This window comes from Pelophylax lessonae (assembly GCF_965119305.1).
Source record: "Pelophylax lessonae genome assembly, chromosome: 10".
NCBI classification, from domain to species: domain Eukaryota; kingdom Metazoa; phylum Chordata; class Amphibia; order Anura; family Ranidae; genus Pelophylax; species Pelophylax lessonae.
The window spans coordinates 107,857,556-107,878,042 of record NC_138777.1 but is presented as its reverse complement, the minus strand read 5'-3'; the positions used below and the strand labels follow the sequence as shown (position 1 = coordinate 107,878,042).

The 20,487-nt window shown below is 45.1% G+C and overlaps 1 protein-coding gene across 2 annotated transcripts in view; it reads left to right on the top strand.

Annotated features, from left to right (window-relative positions):
• Window positions 1–20,487, top strand: part of CYLD (CYLD lysine 63 deubiquitinase) — a 190,879-nt gene that overhangs the window by 162,023 nt on the left and 8,369 nt on the right. For both annotated transcript variants that reach the window (XM_082269854.1, XM_082269853.1), the window contains 3 exons: window positions 3,722–3,830; window positions 12,295–12,413; window positions 19,176–19,392. In XM_082269854.1, the coding sequence (XP_082125980.1) occupies window positions 3,722–3,830; window positions 12,295–12,413; window positions 19,176–19,392 (445 nt within the window). The remainder of the gene's footprint in view (window positions 1–3,721; window positions 3,831–12,294; window positions 12,414–19,175; window positions 19,393–20,487) is intronic.

Sequence of the window (20,487 nt, the reverse complement as noted above, 5' to 3'; positions counted from 1 at the left end):
GGAAGCTTTGAATCCTAAATATATTCCACAATCCAATGTTTTCTATAACGTTCCCCCTCAGGTAGGCCTTTTTGATGAATGGTATAAAGGTTATTATAGTAGTTTTGAAAGTCACTCATCATTTCAGTAGTTAAACACCATTTCTCCTTTGCTATTCTTTATTTTTTTTATATAATTATTTGATTTTTTTTACTTTTTAATAGCCCAGACAGGTTTTTCATTTTCCCGGTTTATTTCCCCACTTGTAGCTCTCCTTAGCCACCCTATTAAAACATTGCCTTGTCTCCTCTTCAAGTAGATCTCTTAATTCATCTCTTTTTAACACCAAAGCTTTTTGTATTTCAGCCTCTAAACTCATTTTATGTTTCAGTTCTAACTTGTGTAGCTCTAATATTAGCCTATTTATGTTTGTGGTTCTTTCTCTTTTTTTTTCCTGGAACCTGCTGAGATGAATATTCCTCTTATGTATGTTTTATGTGCTCCCCAAATTGTAGCCAGAGAGACATTGGGGTTTTGTTTATTAGGTAATACTGGTAGAGTTCTTCCTTAACTCTCCTCTTCACTTCTTCATCCTGCAATAAATCTTCATTTAGTCTCCATGAGATTACTTTTTTATGGGACCCTGGGAGTTTTATTTCCATAACTATTGGGGCATGACCAGAGATGGACATTGTCCCTATTGATGTACTAACTACTGCATCTATCAACCTATGATCCATCATTATATAGTCCAATCTTGAGTACGTCGAGTGCATGGGGGAATAGAATGAATAATCTCTCTCTCTCCTGGATGCTGAATTCTCCAACGTCTACTAGCTGACATTGATACAACTTGTTTCTCAGTGTCCTTCCTTCATCCGTGCACTCGACGTACAGTTCATAGACGGGTCCATGCAAACGGTAAAATCTCCTGCCAGGAGTAAATTGCCCTTTTTTAAAAACTACAGTTTATCCAGTACTTTCTTTAGATAACCTATCGGGTTTTTATTTAGGCAATATATATTTGCCAAATTGTAGTCCAACCCCTGTAGTTGTCCCTTCAGAAAGATATATCGACCTTCAGGGTCGTCCAATCTTACCTCTAGGGAAAACGTTACTAGCAAATCATTTTGCTCTTTTAATGGGTGAATCTCTGTAATACCGAGTCAGAAAGTGTTTTGAGTATATCTTCACATTTGTGTCTTGTGTGATATACGTCTCCTGTAAAAAGGCAATCTTAGAGTTACATCTGAGCTGTTCCAATAACCTATGTCTTTTAGTTGATATATTCAACCCTCTGACATTATATGTTAAAGAGGAAGTAAACTCCCCCAATAAAAACGAGGAAAAAAAAGCCCTGTAAAGAAAAAGGCATAATGAGCTAGTATGCATCGCATACTAGCTCATTATGTAGTACTTACCTTAAAACGAAGCCCCCGCCGTGCCGCCACCTCAGCGACAGGACGGCGACATGTCCGGCCGTCCTGCTTCCGGGTTCGCGTCCTCCGGCCATCTGATTGGCCGGAGGCGCGATTACATCACTCCCGCGCATGCGCGCGGGAGCCGCCGTTCACGGCACTGAGCTCTGAAGGAACGGCACGGGTGGCCGTTCCTTCAGAGCGCCTGCGCCGATGACGTCATCGGCAGTAGGCACTCTAAATATCTCCTAAACGGTGCAAGTTTAGGAGATATTTATAGCACCTATAGGTAAGCCTTAATATAGGCTTACCTATAGGTACAAGTTTGTGAGGTGGGTTTACAACCTCTTTAATATCTTCAAACAATTAACTTTGGTCTCACTATCTTCTTTTCCTCTCGCTGTTTACCAGCTGAGTGAGGCAGGTGGGGAGCCTACTTCACAGAGCTTCCAAAAGAATAAGCCTGTACATTCATAGGGGGCAGCGAACTCATACGGTGGAAACACAAATTTTACACATCCAAATTTTCCCTTACTCCCTCCCTTCCCTTTTCTCCCCACAACCCCTCCCCATTTCCTCCCCCTGTCCCTTCCTCTTCCAACCCCCCCTCCCCCCCTCCAATTTCCATCTTGATGTTATTCTGACCAACTAAAGATCTTATTGTAGGAGTTAAGGAGGACTTTATAGGTAAAAAGGACTTAGGGCCCCTCTGAGCAACCAAAATCTGTCTCCATATCTCTTCATCCTCCACTGTCCTCATTCCCCCTCTCCACCCCACCCCACAGCACCCCCTCCCCTGCCCCATTCCCATGTTTCCATTCATTCAATTCTAAGCAGATTTAAATCCGTTCTTATTTTTTGAAACTAGGCGCCACTGTTCTTCGCTGATTATCTCCCCTGGTTCACATTCTTCAGACCAGCCTGATATTTTTGGAATAATAATAATCAATTGTTCACAAAAGTCTCGAGTTTCCTCAGGAAATCTTAATCTTACTGATCATCTGTCTCTTTTTCCTATTAGACAGGCTGGAAAACCCCAGTTATATTGAATTTTCTGTTTTGTAATGATTCTACAAGTGGTTTCAGTATCCCTCTTCTTCTTAATGAGGCTGGTGACAGGTCTGTAAAAATCTGTATGTTCACACCTTCATCACTAATAGGTGCCCATGGTGACCTGTTTCAAAACCCTGAAGCAACTGCAATGGGCATATAAACATAACTGGACCACAGAGCAATGGAAGAAGGTGGCCTGGTCTGATGAATCAGGTTTTCTTAAAAATAATGTGGTTGCATGTATGTCTCTTACCTTAGGAAGAGATAGCACCAGAATGCACTATGGGAAAAAGGCAAGCTTGCGGAAGCAGTGTGATGCTTTGGGCAATGTTGGGTCCTGCCATTCCTGTGGATGTTATTTGACACGTATCACCTACCTAAACATTGTTGGTGACCAAGTTTACCGCTTCATGGAAATGGTATTCCTTGATGGCAGTGGCCTCATTCAGGAGGATAATGCACCCTGCCACACTGAAAATGTAGTTCAAGCATGGATTAGGGACCAAATGAGTTGTTGACTCGGCCTTCACATTCTCCAGATTGCGGTCCAATTGAGCATCATTAGAATGTGCTGGAAAAACAAATCCAACCTATGGAGGCCCCACCTCACACCTACATGTTTGGCACACGAGTTGTGTTTTATCAAAGCAGATTTTTTAAGTCCTGTAAGTCAGTCCTCCCTTGATTGTACATGTAGTGCTCTTCATGGTTTTATGCAAATAAAGGTATTTGGATCTCAGTTTGGTGTGCAGCCATCTGTACTTTCCTTTCATTAAAGGATCTGCTACTGACAGCTTGGTGCCAGATACCACAGCATACCTTACTTGTGCCCATGCCTTAACGGGTCCGTGCTGCTTGGCAACAAAAGGGAAATGTACACAATATTAGGTGGTTATTTATGAAGTTGTGGCTGATTGTAAAATTGGGTGTAAATTAGATAAATCAGAGCAACAGCATTTTATTGTCAACATTTTAACAGCTTAGTCCATCTTTCTCAAGACACTTAAACACAAAATTACTTTATGTACCTTGCTTTGTGCACAGGGCACAGTCAAGCTGGAATGTGCCTTCCCCTAACTGTTGGCACAAGGATAGAAGTGTACAGTTGTCTTAATTACTTTACATGCGATGGGATATTGAACTTAGTCATTTGGAGGGTTGTTCACATACTTCTGGCCATATAGTTTAGCTCTTTATAGGAGTCAGTTTTATCTAGTTTTATTTGTGCTTTCATTTGACATTGTTTCTGTAATGTATTCATTGTTTAATAGGCTCCATCATGTCTAATAGTTCAGATGCCTCGATTTGGAAAAGACTTCAAGATGTTCAACAAAATATTTCCTTCCTTGGATCTGAATATTACAGACTTACTGGAGGACAGTGAGTAACAGAAGTTTCCTTAACAGACACTTTACGCTTTGAAGCAAAACTGTATAAAAAAGTATAAAGTATACCTGTACAGAGAGGTCAGTTTTTTACCAGATATTCAAGCTATGGTCAGAATGATAGCCCCGATGTCTGCACCTTTAAAAACAGCCAGCAATAACAAATCCCTATTTCTATATCTACAGATTCAATGTAATTTAGAAAATGTAGTGTATAATTGTTTATTATAAGAGAAAAATAAAAATGTAGTTCTTTTGGTAGGGTAAATATTTGAAATATTGCAGGTGAAAATGAGAGTTCTCTTATCCAGCCAGCAGGTGAAGTTTTAGCCACCTTTTATTGATGGCTTTATCTGCTACATGTTTAATGAAAACTTTAATAAAAAAGGATCGGACAAAAAAAATGGGTGAAAAACGGATGACAACGGATGAAAAACTGATGTGAAACTGATGTTGACTGAAAAAAACTGATGACAAAAAACCTGACTGAACTGATGAAATGACACGTCCGTATGTGTGAAAGGGGCCTAAGGGTCCTTTCGTTCGGGCTTTCCGCCCGGCGGACTCTGTTTTGCTCAGTGGTGATCCATCTGCTGATCCCCGCTGAGCAGGTGGATGACAGCTCTATCTCCGCTTGCTTTGCAGAGATGGAGCTGTCAGAGCCCCGCTCTCCTCTATGGGAGATTGGTTGAAAAAAGCCTGTCCCTTTTCATCCGATCTTATCCGATCCAATCCTCCAGACGGATGGAAAATAGGGTTTCCACCTATCTGTATTTTATGGACAGGATGGGATTGGATAGTAGCGGGTGTCAGTGGACATGTCACTGCTGACATCCGCTGCTCTTAGGGGTGCATGGAGCATCCGATCAGGTCCGCCTGAAAAACTGACCTGATGGACCTGATCAGAAAGCCTGTGTGAAAGGGGCCTAAAAGGGATCTACATCTTCTGTGCGTTCTCTTTAGCTAACCAGTAGTGTTTGGCAATACTGTGTTCTAAACTAAATGTTTATTCTTAATACAAAGATTGGATCCTTTTAGTAAAAGTAAAATTTTTCAAAAACCAATAAAGTTAACATTAAAATAAAATTGAAGCAAAGCCATTAACATTTTCTATAACTATGTGTAAAATAGATCAGCTCTTTGTTAGTCTAAAATCTTTCCTCTATCTGTTCTTTTCTCACGCACCTAAAAGTGTCATCACAGGACCAGCCTGCGCATTATACAGTGCATGGGTCACATTTAGCTTGTCTGCATCTGCTCTCGTACAGCAGATGAGGACTGTGAATAAGGAAGAAATGTCTTCACATATGTTTCTATTCACTGATCGGGGTAAAATGGTGATTTCTATGCTGCAATACACTATTACAATTCTTAAAGAATATGAATTGCTAGAAGCAGGTTAGGTACAGTGCAGAGAGGACATGTCTCCAGAAAAGGCATGATAAAGCATTAGCTGTCCCACTTGATGTGCATTCTGATTTTCCACAAATGCATGTCTGAATTCTTATAGAATGGGCTGAACAGCTAGATAAAGTTATGCAGTGACTGCCAGTTTTTGATTTTTTTTTTTTTTTTTTTAGTGGCTATGCAAATGCAGTGCAACATCGCACAAATAATGTATTATTATTCCAGTCACTAAAGACATTAATTCAAACAGGTATGTGGTCAGATGCCTTTTTTTGTACATATGCACTGTCTGCAATGCAAGTGCAGACATGCCAAACGCTAAAAAAAACAATGTTTACAGTGACATGGGCTTGTGAGAATGGCCCTAAAAGCATAGTGAAAGACAAGGCGAGAGTAGAAAGAAATGAAGAAAAAATTACTTGGCGTGTTTTATTATTAAAATAGCAAATTCTGTATTAAAGGTACAATTGTTGTTTAAAAAGATATAGGTGGAACTTGGAATCTAATTTTTTATTTATTTTTTTTTCTTCACTAGTTTGTAAATCCTGATCATATTTAAAAAAAAAAAAGTTTTACATGGGAATATATTGTAATTAAGAAGGTTTCCTGCAGAATTACACTTATTGACAATTAAATTAAATTTCTCAGAAAAAATACTTTGAAAAATGTATTGGCTGCCTTTCACAAGGCTTTGATAAATGTCATTTGTTCCTAATTCTTAATTTATATATTACCCATAATTCTAAAACTGTAAGCACTTCACAGTTATTAAATCTGGTACTATGCTGCCATCTAGTGGTATATTTGTGAAAAGATTCTGTAAATGAAATGGGTGTCAGTTAATCTGCTTCCAGGGATATTTCTGAAAATTTCTAGTACAGTTTGGTACAGACATGAAGTGGTTGTAGCCTAGGTTGCAAGCTAATTCTCTAATTGCTGGCAGTTCTAAGTTAAACAGGTTCTGTGACCAATTCAATTCAGTCAGCGTATCTGTGTAATTCATGGCTCTCCGTAAACAAGGAGACTTGGCTGTAACACTGATTGTTTGGTCCAGCAAGTATTCAGATAGGAAAATATCTGTATGTGTATGGGCAATCTGTGACCTGTGCAGACTCCCCTTTGCTGAACGATTGATCAAAATGGATTTTTTTTCAGATGGTTGATGGGTATTTTAATAATTTTGTTCCCATCTGTAGAGGTGCACAGAAATTCAGATACATTCAAGTTATCCTGCTACGTACTAAAGGTTTGGACACTGGCATACAGGAAAAGTGTTAGATAGTCCCCATTTAACCTGTGCTCTGGTCAGCATGCCTTGGTTTTTTGCTCGTGCCCCAGAGGACCTTTTCTTTTCTTCATGGAATATTTTTTTCTCTGTGACTTGTTCCCTCAGCCTATCTTTGGTGGACTGGAAGTGCAGGGCTAGCCTGAAATGTGACCTTCATGCACTGGGCTCATCATTGTGAAGCTTTTCATGGCCTTGGTGTACAGTGTAGCCTTCCAGGTCCAGAGCTGTAGCACTGCCCCACATGTTACCCTGTCTCTAAATAATAATTTTGTGAGTATGGCTGTTTAGGCTCAAGCACTGCAAGCTACCTAAATGTTTACATGGCTGGACACCTTTCAAATTTCCCTCTACTGCCAGTCTTACCATGCTAATAGTTAAGGGGATATTAAACCTTAAATTCCTAATTTTTAGGTTAGTTCAGTTGATATTGAAATAACTCACAATGTTTGCTATGCCCTTCTTGTACTTCTTTTTGATCTTGCATCTTCATTTTGCCACCCATCTCCGACCCTGAGATTCAATTTGCACAGTCCCATGGAACCACTTGTTTGTGTGTACTTCCAGTTGGGACTGCAATCGTATATACACAAGTTGCCTGTGCGCACACACACACTCCTAATGTTCAAGACTAACGATGCAAGCCCCATCTCTGCTCCTCCTCCAGGTTTGCAGAGGAGTTGGAGGGATCCCAGACCTCTCCATCCACTTCAGCCTCCAGAGCTTGACTCACACTCAAAGCCTGAAATCAGCTAACCCCTCTGAGAAGCCATGTACATGAAGATGCCCTCCCACTTCTATAAGCGAGGGGCTTATTACATATCTAGGCAGACTAACATCTTGTCTCTGGCACCTCATTCAGTTGCTCTTTGCTATCTCCCTTGTGCTACTGCACAAAATAATGAAGCTTCACGGCATCTTTGCACTCCAAATGGTAGCTGGGGTTTTGGAGTTGTACCCCATCCAGCCACTCACTCGCTTCCTCGGGAGAATCTGTCCTTGTGTCCCTTTACGTTCCCTGTGGTACATGTACCCCTCAGCATCCCTCCTCTCCAGAGGGGACTACCTGACCTATAAGGTTGACGAAGACCAGTTCTGGCTGTCCCATACCTATATACGAACCTGGCCCCTTAGTGTACTTTGGATACACCTCCTACATCTGAGAGGTTTGGTCCTTGTGTTCACCCTACTGCCCTTTTGTGGCATTCCCTTTGTGGAATGCTCAGACAGCTTCCTCTGAAGAGAATCAGCTTTTTAAATCCTTGTAGTCAGCACTTTTTTTTGAAGGCCTAATGCTTGCAATATTTGATCGCTGGTTAGAGGACCTTGCAGGTATTTATCATTGGCAGTTACCTGTCACTGACAGGCAGGGCTGTTGAGCTAAAGTCCTCACTTAAAAAGTCTACACTGTGCCATTGGACCCCTTGTCAGCAGTCAAGGGAGTTCCTCACTCCACCCTTCATTAGGGTGAGTAGGGCATTAGGGGAACCTCATCTATTTTGCTATGGGCCTGACACAATTGGATTGTCTCGGCAGACGAGGCGTAACTGGTCCCTAATGTAACCAAACTCTTCATTAAAACAGGATGGTCTTTATCCCTCACTGCATGAAAGAACCCATGTGCCAAAGTATTTCCATTCTCAAGGCTTCAGTCTGGCTCTTCAGAACAGATGGATCCATCCTCATCGGGGGGACTCTGCTTTGAGTCAGCTTCCTGGATTGGACTACATTGCACACCACTTAGGCGTTGCAGTGACTTTGCCTCCAGGAAAGAATGTCTGTCCTCTCTGGAGCAGGGTAAATAGTCTGGTCCCTATGCTGGACAATGCTAAGAGTACTACTCTTGCCCATACTGTTTATTTTAAGGACAATGCATTGAAATCTAGCTCTACTTAACCACTAGTCTCCGCACCAAAGGGAGAGGTTTGCACACCTGGGTACTCCTTATGTCCCCTGGAGAGCTCTGGAGCACCTGGATTGTCAGCAGGTGGAACACACTTGTGTTCATGCTGAAGGCACCCCCTGGTGGCAAAAGAGTAGTTCCTGGAGGCCTTTGTGGGATCTAATTCCCTAGGTCATGGGTGCTCAATCTTTGGCCCTCCAGCTGTTGGGGAACTGCAAGTCCCATAAGGTATTGCAAGGCTGACCGTTATAAGCATGTCCCATGAGGCATTGCAAGGCTGACAGTTACAAGCATGGCTCCCAAAGGCAGAGACATGATGGGACTTGTAGTTCCACAACATCTGGAGGATCACAGGTTGAGCATGCCCTAGGTATAGGCTCTCATTTTGTTACTGATTTGCAGCCTCCCTTAATCAGGTGACTGTTCTTAGCAATGAGGTTAAGTATCCTGCTCCTTCATGGTGATGGACGCTTTGCTGTACTGGGGAGAGTCAGGAGATTTTGTGCTCAAGGTTAGGTGGAAAGACGGGTGCAGGTGTTCGAGTCGATGTTTTTTGTTCATCTTAACTTTCACCTTTGTTAATGGACATCTTAAAAATGATGGAGTTGTTTTTTGTAATCCGCATTATTTTGTGCTTTTTTTCTTAATCAGGTTATTCTGTTGTTCCACCTTTTTAGTGGGTTTTTATTCCACAGCCTCTCGCAAGTTTAAGCCCGGGGTTTCTTTTGGGTGGTGTCTTTCCACTCTGGCGGTGATCTCCTCTATACTGGTCTTAAGAATTAGGTTGGTTATTTGTGTCCTCCCTTTCTTCATTGCAATCTATTGCAAGGGGCTTCTAATCTAATTCCAATTCTGGCATTGTCCCATTAAGTGGTTCTGAGTTGCAGACCGTCTTTCATCTCTACTTGATGGCCTATCAGTGGCTATTGCCAACACCTGCAGTATCTCACAAAAGTGAGTATACCCCTCACATTTTTGTAAATAATTTATTATATCTTTTAATTTGACGATACTGAAGAAATGGCACTTTGCTACAATGTAAAGTAGTGAGTGTACAGCTTGTGACATAGTGGAAATTTGCTGTCCCCTCAAAATAACTCAAAACACAGCCATTAATGTCTAAAACGCTGGCAACAAAAGTGAGTATACCCCTAAGTTGAAATGTCCAAATTGGGCTCAATTAGCCATTTTCCCTCCCTGGTGTCATGTGACTCGTTAGTGTTTCAAGGTCTCAGGGGTGAATGGGGAGCAGGTATGTTAAATTTGGTGTTATTGCTCTCACTCTCTTATACTGGTTACTGGAAGTTCAACATGGCACCTCATGGCAAAGAACTCTGAGGATCTGAAAAAAAAGTTGTTGCTCTACATAAAGATGGCCTAGGCTATAAGAAGATTCCCAAAACCCTGAAACTGAGCTGCAGCACGGTGACCAAGACCATTTAGTGGTTTAACAGGACAGGTTCCACACAGAACAGGCCTCGCCATGGTCGACTAAAGGAGTTGAGTGCACATGCTCAGTGTCATATCTAGCGGTTGTCTTTGGGAAATAGACGTATGAGTGCTGCTAGCATTGCTGCAGAGGTTGAAGGGGTGGGGGGGGGGGGGCAGCCTGTCAGTGCTCAGATCATACGCCGCACACTGCATCAAATTGGTCTGCATGGCCATCGTCCCAAAAGGAAGCCTCTTCTAAAGATGATGCACAAAAAAGCCAGCAAACAGTTTGCTGAAGACAAGTAGACTAAGGACATGGATTACTGGGACCATGTCCTGTGGTCTGATGAGAGCAAGATAAACTTTTTTGGTTCAGATGGTGTTAAGCGTGTGGCAACAGCCAGGTAAGGAGCACAAAGACAAGTGTGTCTTGCCTACAGTCAAGCATGGTGGTGGGAATGTCATGGTCTGGGGCTGCATGAGTGCTGCCAGAGCTGGGTAGCTAACATTCATTGAGCAAACCATGAATGCCAACATATACTGTGACATACTGTGACATACTGAAGCAGAGCATGATCCCCTCCCTTCAGAGACTGGGCCGCAGGGCAGTATTCCAGCATGATAATGACCCCAAACACACACCTCCAAGACGACCACTGCCTTGCTAAAGAAGCTGAGGGTAAAGGTGATAGACTGGCCAAGCATGTCTCCAGACCTAAACCCTATTGAGCATCTGTGGGGCATCCTCAAATGGAAGGTGGAGGAGCGCAAGGTCTCTAACATCCATTGGCTCCGTGATGTCATCATAGAGGAGTAGAAGAGGACTCCAGTGGCAACCTGGTGAACTCCATGCCCAAGAGGGTTAAGGCAGTGCTGGAAAATAATGATGACCATACAAAATATTGACACTTTGCCCCTAATTTGTACTCACTTTTGTTGCCAGCAGTTTAGACATTAAAGCGGTTGTAAACCCTAAAAAAAAAAAAAAACCTGCAAGACAAAGGCATAATGAGCTAGTATGCATCGCATACTAGCCCATTATGTGTAATTTACCATAGAACGAAGCCCCGACACGGACCCCCGGACATCGCTGCGGGCGCTGCCATGATCCCTCGCCGTCTCTTCCGGGTTCGGCGGCTCCGGCGCGGTGATTGGCCGGAAGAGACGGCTCCGGCGCGATGATTGGCCGGAGCCGCGATGACGTCACTCCCGCACATGCGCGCGGGAGTCATTTTCCGGCAAGCTCCCGGCAAACTAATTGAAGGTCCCCCCGGACCTTCAGAGCGCATGCGCCGCTCGCGTGAGCGGCTGCATGCACTGTAAATATCTCCTAAACCATGCCGGTTTAGGAGATATTATTTGTACCTACAGGTAAGCCTTATTATAGGCTTACCTGTAGGTAAAAGTGTCAAAAAGCGGGATACTACCGCTTTAATGGCTATGTGTTGAGTTATTTTGAGGGGACAGCTAATTTATACTGTTATACAAACTGTGCACTCACTATTTTACATAGTAGCAAAGTGTCATTTCTTCAGTGTTGTGACATGAAAAGATATAATAAAATCTTTACACAAATGTAAGGGGTGTACTCACTTTTGTGAGACACTGTAAGTTGGACTGCTTTTGGATACATTGATACATCTGAATTCCTGTGTCCCTCAATGAATGGCATAACATCTATTTGTTGGGATAATTTTGAGGGACATGTCCCAGCTCTCTGTGTTTTTGCTCCTTCCCTTGGTACTGCTTTTTCACAAAACTGAAGCATGCTGGGTAGAGATGGTGTTATACAGGGGCTGGCTTACAATTTTTCTGTCAGTGTCCAAACACTTGTAGGCAGCAGTATAATGCAACTGTATCTGAATTCTTGTGTCCCTCAAAGTAAGTACAAAAATCTTCTGCCAAAATATAATGCTATTCATCTTCTGCCCTACACAGTATATAGCTAAAGGAATTAAACTGCATTTCACCGTAGCAGTACTACAGCGCGGTCATTTTCAAGGTCTCTTTTCTGCTCTCTATCCCTAGCAATATCCCTAAAAGTGTCAGCATTTTGCAATACAGTACAGATCTATTGTTACTCCCAATCTGATTCCTTCTTTTTGGTTAGCTAATGATTCCACGCTATCTAAAAGCAAATAAACATTTGATGAATTTTAAAGCATGCAAAGCTTGACACTAGTGTGTTATTCAGTCGAAGAACTGACATGTAGTTAACACTTTTTTTTTCTTGTTGAAAGTTTGGCCAGGCCACATGCAGAAATTGAAAAAAATGTGAGCAATAAAAAGGATCAAAGGGGGTCCCATTAAAAACCCATTTTTACCCAAGTACAATTTAGCCTTATGCTCCCTTTGGGAGAGGCTTTGCTGTGCCTGGAGTTTTTATTTTTTCTTGTCACTCACTGTCTATCTTGGTCTGTTTCTGTCTTTCAGCCCCACGGCAGTGCCGTATCTGTGGAGGTCTTGCAATGTATGAGTGCAGGGAGTGCTATGATGACAGTGACATTTCTGCAGGAAAAATTAAGCAGTTCTGTAAAACATGCAACACCCAGGTGAGTGCTGTGTATGTGGTATAAACGTTGGGTTTCCACAAGTCACAATGCCTTTTTTACAATGCCTTGCATATGTCTATCCAGAGGATTACTGGCGTAACAAGCACTCTTACCTCTAAAGAAGTGGCAGAAGCCTTTGCGGTCTTTGTCAGAGACCAGCTTCCTTTTGCTCCTATCAGAAATCTGAGGCTAAGCAGAAAACTTCCTTTCATAAAAAATCCTTGAACCCCAAGATGGGCAACAAATCTTTCCAAAAGAGTGCCAGCACTTCTATAAGTGAGCCAATACCCGCCAACCTTTGCGGCCATATAGAACGGAGCAGTGGTGGGATTCAGCCGGTTCGCACCGGTTCGGGCAAACCTGTTACTAATATTTTACAAGTTCTACAAGGTTTTACAAGGAGTAAGGACATAGTTCCTTGCTGGGATCTCTGGTCCTGGCATTTTTTTCCTTTTAAATGGATTTTTCCTATGTTTGTTATTTTGTTCCTGTGAGAATCTACTTTCAAATGCTGGACTGGGCAACGGACTTTATAATCTAGATCCAGAGTGTCCCTCCAGCGCTAGGTTGGCTGCGACATAGCCCCACTGGACGTGGCCTGGCCTCTGAGTTAAACATCTCTCAAGGGCGCATATGACCTGGCCCCGGCCTGAGTCGCAGCGTTCCTCCTGGCCAACAGCCACCCACATCCCGATGGAGCGGTGGTATGTCAGGAGCGGTGCCCACCCTGTTCCTGGTATGATAAGTAGCTGTTCCCCCTGTACCCCTGGAGGGTTTTTTTGGTGGACGTGGGCCCCTCCTTGGGACGGTGGGACCCCCAAGTTCCCCTCCCCAGCCCTCTAAAAATTGGGGGGTCAGGCCCCCCCAACCCCCCCTTTACCTGGGTGAGGTTATGAGCTGGCTTTTGCCACATGCTCCTAGGGGGGCTTTTTGAAGTTGCTGCTGACCGGGTGCACAACGGGGGGCTGAGCAGGGTTCCCCTGCTACCCTGGGGGTTGGTGACTAGGGCAGGGATGTCCTTTGGGCTCCCTGCTGCAGTTGTTGGGCTGGGAGGGGTTGGGTGGTTTGGCATCCGCGGGTCCGCGCCTCACACGGCCGGATCCGGCCCCAAATTTAGGCCGCAACTTTGTGGCCTATCGGTCTGGAGCTATGTGGAGCAGCCCCAGTGAGGGTGGCTGAAGCCACTACCCTCTGTTTGGGTATCCGCCCTCCCCTCCGCTGCCCCTGGGTGGTCGGCTCTGCTGAGGCTCGCGCCCAGGTGGCTGGGCATCCACAAAAATTTAGGCCGCGCCTCGCGGCCTACTATGCCATGCGGCTGAGTCAGCCTCCGTTGCGGGGGCGCCCCCAGTGAGCCTGGCTGAGATGAGTGCACTTGCGACTGGGCCTCCACACAAATTGAGGCCACGGCTTGTGGCCTCCTAGGTCATGCAGCCAGCTTTACACCTCCCCTGGAAAGGGTGGCGCTGTGGGGGCAGTTTAATTTTTGATGGCAACCATGCCGCCATTATTGTGGAGGGCACCTACCACTTTTAGCACTGTGGGACCATCAGGATACCCTGCCTACGCGTCTGCGTCATGGTGGGCGGCCCCCTTTTAAGTGGGCTATTTCCTATTGTGCGGGCCTCTATGGAGAGGCTGAAAGGGCGACACCCTTGTTTTTTGCAGGGTCCAGTAGGTGGTCTATCTTAGTGGACCCTGGCTCAGCGTTCCCTTTGCGGGATCGCAGTCGTCAGCCCTCCCCTGACTGTTATGTTTTTCCAGGTGACCTTAGTATATAGCGTCCACCACCCTCCCCTGCCTCATCTGTCCATCAGATCCTGAATCTGTTTCGGACGCCGTGGACGCGAGTCACCCTACTGGGTCTGCATCCACGCACCCTGAGTGCTCAGACAGTGAGGATGTTTCCTCTGCTCCTCTAGCCGTTCATGAAAAGGCGCTGGCGGATGCACTGATTGTGTTAGAGCGTGAAATTTTAAACATGGCGCAGATGCTGCGTCGGAGGCGCCGGTCCCTTTGTGGCACCACAGGTCCTCCACTGTGGAGTGGGTGTTCCCCTTTCCTGCTTTCTTTGACAACATTGTCACATAACAGTGGGGTTGTCCAAAACGCACTCTTGTAGTCCCTAAGCGTTTTGCTGTGCGGTAGCCTTATAAGGATTCCCTGCTTAAAAAGTGGACGGTCCCACCTGTAGTGGACTCGCTGGTTTCCAAGTGGAGGCTCTGGCCCGCCATATGTTTCACTATGGCTGGTTCGACTTAGGCTGGTATTTACTATTGCCCTGATGTCGCAAACTCTGGCAAGTGGGCTAAACTTATATGCCGGGACCTGGAGGGTAAACAACTTCCCCCCCCTATCTTTGCGGACCTGGCGGATCAGTTGATTTAGGGGCTACAGTTTATCTGTGATGCCTCTTTGGATGCGACTCCTTTGATTTTGGGCTGTCTGTATCAGCAGTGTTCCTTCGACGTCTTATCTGGCTGACAATGCTGGTCTGCAGACCAGACTTCTAAGAAGGCCTTATCTGATCTCCTGTTTGTGGGGATCACATGTTTGGAGCTTCCTTGGATGACATCATTAAGGGTCTCACAGGGGGCGAAGAGTACTCTTCTTCCGCAGGCTACCGAGGGCAAGGAGCCCCATCGTAGACATGGGCCATTCTTCTCAGTCATAAGAGGCCTTTTTTGTCCCTCAAGGGATAAAAGTCCTTCAGGGCCTCCCACGGAGGTTCCAAGAGGACCTGGTCTGGCAAGCCACAAGGGACTCTTCCAGACCTGCGGACATGGCTTCCTCTGCATGAAGGGACGCCCTCACCTGTGTATGGGGTGGGGGGACGTTTTCTCTGATTTATGGATCCGTGGACCTCTCTGGTAGAGGTCAAGTGGGTCCACAAAGTCATTCGGTTTGGCTCCAAGATTGAGTTTCAGGCTTTTCCTCCAACCTGCACTTGTCCCCAGATTGCTTATGGGGGGGGGGCAGTGCAAGACTTGTTACTTCATAGGGTGATTGTCCCGGTTCCGGAATGTTTTCATTTACTCAAACATGTTTACAGTTTCCTGGAAGGAAGGCAAGGTACGTCCAATTCTAGACCTCAAGGCGCAAAACTGCTTGGTGCGGGTACAGAAGTTCTGAATGAAGTCCATTCACATGCATGGCATCCCTACATCTGCAGGATTTTCTCGCTTCTATCGACATCAAGAACTCCTACCTTCACATTCCATGATGTGCTGGTCACCAGCACTTCCTCCGCTTTGCTGTGAGCGAGGAGCATTATCAGTTTGTGGCATTTACTTTTGGTCTCGCCTCCGCTTCTCAGGTCTTCACACGTGTTGGCCCCGGTGCTAGCATTGTTGCGTCAGTGGGGGATCGCAGTTCTGGGGTACCTCGACAATCTCCTTCTGCAAGCAATGTCTCCGACTGCTCTGATTGACACCCTGGAGATTGCTGTGCGATCTCTGAGGGAGTTTGGATGGATTCTGAACCTTCAGAAGTCTGCTCTAGTTGCGTCCACAAACTGGACTATCTGGGTGGAGTGTTGATTCCTCTGGAAAAACTCCAGAAATTGCAGGAGGCAATTCAGCTTCTGTTGTCTAGCAGACGGCCATCCCTCCGAGCTTGCATACAGGTGCTTGGCCTGATGGTGTCTACCTTCGAGGCAGTTTCGTTTGCACAGTTCTACACGAGCTCTGCAAAAAGAGATTCTGGTGACATGGGAAAAGAATCCACAGTCTCTAGAGGTGGTTTAGTTCTCCGGCACTTCGACAGGGAAATCCTTCTCCCCCTGTACTGGGCGGTTGTCACCATGGATGCCAGCCTGTCTAGGTGGAGAGGTGTCCTCGGCACAGCTTGTGCTCAGGGGGTCAGGACTCGGGAAGAGTCCAGACTGCCCATCAATGTGCTGGAACGCCAAACAATCAGACTGTCTGTCTGGATCATTGGACAATTCAGCTTCAGAGGTGTCTGGTACAAATTCAGTCGGACGATGCCACGGCCTTGGCCTATGTCAGTCACCATGGGGGCTCAAGAAGTGTCCTGGCGGATCGAGAAGTAGCTGGCATTCTAAGGTGGGCAGAATGATCGTTCAAGCCCTCTCTGCTGTACACATTCCATGGAAGGTGCAGAGGTTTGTGGCATGGTCTTGGGATCCTCTGACCAACGCCACAGATGCATTAGTGGCTCTTTGGCGTCAGTATCGTCTGACTTATGCCTTTCCCCTTCTCAAATTTCTGCCAAGACTCCTGTACAGGATCAGGGCAGCAAGGGATTCCAGTCTTTCCAGTGGCTTCAGACTGGCCTCGCAGGTCTTGGTACGCCGATCTGGTAAGGCTGGTCGCCGATGCTCCTTGGAGACTTCCTCTCAGGGAAGATCTGCTCTCCCAAGGGCCAGTCTTCCATCCTGCTTTACAGTTGCTGGTTTTAATGGCTTGTCTGTTGAAAGGCAGGTGCTGGTAAAGGTTAAAAATCTACTTGTAGGAAGATCTACTATTGTACTTTGTAAGTTGCCTGGTGTGAGTCTTTTGCGGTTCTCCCTCGCTCTTTTTTCTGTGGCTCAGATCTTGGCTTTCCTCCAACGGGGGATTGCGCAGCGCCTGGCCTTGCGTACCTTCAAGGGCCAGGTTTTCGGCCTTGGTGGTTTTCTTTCAATGTCCATTGGCCACACATTCCTTGGTGCATACCTTTATCCAGGGAACTTGACACTTGGTTGCCCCAGTGCGGTCTTCATTACTGCCGTGGGTCCTCAAATTGGTGTTGTAAGTTATCCAGGAATCTCCCTTCGAAAATACTGGGAGGTTCCCCTGCTTATGTTAATCCAGAAGGTGGCCTTTTTTTCGTGGCTATTACTCCTGCGTGCAGTGGGTTGGAGCTGGTGGCATTGTCTTGTCGTTCACTTTACCTGTTGGTTTACAGAGCTAAGGTGGTTCTTCGTCTCTGTCCGTTTTTCCTTCCAAAGGTCGTCCATTTGAATGAAGACATTGTGTTGCCTTCCCTATGTCCCAGGCCTAAGCATCCTCAGGAAATTGCTCTGCATTCCCTGGATGTTTTTCGGGCAATCAGGGTATACCTGGCAGCTATGGAGTCTTTTAGGAAGTCATACTCATTGTTTGTACTCACAGTTGGACCTCAAAAAGGGTTGGCCGCTTCTGCGACCATTTCCGGATGGATCAGACAGACTGTGATTCAAGCCATTTCAATTAGGGGTCAGGTTCCTCCTTTCCCTGTTAAGACACACTCTAGTTGGGCGCTTAGTGTCTCCTGGGCCTTCCGTCAGGTTTGCAAGGCAGCCATCTGGTCGTCTGTGCACACTTTTACAAAGTTTTATAAAGTGGATGTGTTGGCATCTGCGGATGCTTTTTTTGGCCTGCAAGGTTTTCAGGCTGCTGACCTGGTCCTCTTTGAGGGTGTATTGTTTTTTTAGGTGAGCTCCAGTTATGGTTGAGCTCCATGTTACCTGGTTGCCTATGGTTAGCCTTGGGAAATTTTTTCTGCTGTTTTCCGACCCCTCGTGTTTGACATTTTGGAACGTCCCAATGGTTAAGAAGATTCAGGAGCTGTGTCTATCAATGAACGAAAGAGAAAATGTAATTCTTGACTTACCGTAAAATCCATTTCTCTGATGTTCATTGACGGACACAGCACTCACCCCTTTGTGGAGTTGGCTTTCGTCTGACACTGCTTGTAACAAAACTGAGGGCCTATAGCTGAGTGTGGGTGTATAGCCTCTGGGACTGCCCGTAGGCGTAGCCAAGCTTTTTCCTGTCTAGTGTCCTGCTCCTGTAGGGAGCAGTATAATCCAATGGTTGGGAAGAATCAGGTGTCTGTCAATGAACATCAGAGAAATTGATTTTACGTCTTTTTTTCTTTTTTTTTTTTTTTATTAAAGCAGTAGTAAAGTGCAAAAAGAATTTCCTCAAAAAATTCCCCTGCAAAATAATAGCATTATGTGTTGGAATGCATCACTTACTAGCACATGACTTACCTGAAAACAAAGCCCCCCACAGCGGTACGCTGGCACCGCTGAAGGGGCTTCTATCTTCACCTGGTCTTCCTTCCGGGTTCATGGACTTCGGCGACATGAATGGCCGAGTCAACGACGATGTCACTACCGTGCATGTGCGTGGGAGTTACTGTTTACGGCGCGGCTCTGAAGAAAGGGCACGGGTATGTTGCTCCTTCAGTCAGTGACCTCACCGGCTACATCTAAAGTAAATATCTCCTAAACAGTGCACATTTGGAGATATTTACTGTACCTATTGGTAAGCCTTATTATAGGCTTACCTATAGGCAAATATCATACAAGGGAGCTTACTCCCACTTTAAAGTGGTAGTAAACTCAGTTTTACCACTTGTACCTACAGGTAAGCTTATAATAAGGTGCACCATTTTTGAGATATTTACACTGTATGCAGCCAGTGATGTCACCAGAGCATGCATTGTAAATTGTGGCCCCTGCACATGTGACGCCATCGCGCCTTGGGCTACTCTTGTAGCCAGAGGCCGTGAACCCAGAAGGAAGACCTGATGAAGATGGAAGCCCTGTCAGCAGGGACAGTGCTCCGTTCGAGGGTTTAATTTTAAGGGAAGTCTCTCATGTGCTAGTATGCAGTGCATACTAGCACATTATGACATTGTCTTGCAGGGGAATTTTTTTTGCTTTGTTTTTTTAACTGTGGTTTACTACCGTTTTAACTAATTTACCTTACAGTGCTTGTTGTTGTATCAAGTTCACTGCTTCTCTCAAACATATATTGATTTTAAATTCCATAGGTTCACCTTCACCCAAAAAGACAACACCATAAATTCAATCCAGTATCCCTTCCCAAAGAGCTCCCAGACTGGGATTGGAGGCGTGGCTGTATACCATACCAGAAGATGGATCTGTTTGCTGTGTTGTGCATTGAGACAAGTCATTATGTGGCGTTTGTAAAATATGGAAGAGATGACTCTGCTTGGGTGTTTTTTGACAGCATGGCAGACCGCGATGGTAGGTATATATATATGTCTATTTGGGGTTTTGAAATTCTCCACTGAAAATGGTGTCATACAAATTACCGTATTTATCGGCGTATAACACGCACTTTTTTCCCTGAAAATATAGTGCAAACTGTGGGTGCATGTTATACGCCGATATTTTTTTTCCAACGAGGGGGGGGGCGGGGATCGGGCGGTCCGCTCCGCCTCTCCTGGCCCTAGGACAGCCCTGCCAGCGTACTCTACAGTTAAGAAAAAAAATCACTGCCAGCCCTTTTTATAGATCCTTACTACATAATATATCACTGTCATTGAAAAACGCAGCCTCTAAATACCTTGTTCGCTTCGTTCTTGCTGGCTGTTCTCCTCCTCCCACTCCTCCTTCTCTGAGTGTAGCTTCAGATTGGTGGAGGAGATCGATCACATGACCGGCCATTGAACGTCAGAGAAGAGCAGTCACATGACCGGCCATGAAAGAACGGAGCTACTGAGGTATTTAGAGGCATCGGTTTACAATAACAGTGACACATTGTAGGAAGCATCTATGGAAAGGGTCTGGCAGTGATTTTGTTTTTACTTTAGAGTACGCTGTCAGGGCTGTCCCAGGAGACTGGGGGTCTCCTGGGAGTGCAGGGGGGCTGTGCAATGTAAAGGGGGCTTTGTAATAAAAGGGGTCATGCAGTGTGCATGGGGGGAACTGTGCAATGTATAGGGGGGCTGTTTAATGAAAGGGGCAGTGTACTGTTATTTTTAAATATTTAAAATGTTTTTTTCCTAAAACTTCCCTCTTAAAGTGAAGGTGCGTGTTATACGCTTGTGCGTGTTATACGCCAATAAATATGGTACTTAAAGTCATATTCAGATATTTCTTTAGCACTATGCAGCATATTTTTAAAGCAGCGAATGTGGCATTCAGCAAACAATCACTGCAAGTGTATCCTGCTGAGTTTGGTATACATTTCAGCAATTGATTCACTGCGGTGAATGTTTGTTGAATGTCGCATCTAATACTTTATAAATATGCCCCTATGTCTGGGAAGGAGAACTATATATTCTCAAAAGCATGCACAACAAACTATATTCAGTCAACAAAAGTTATTGTCTATAT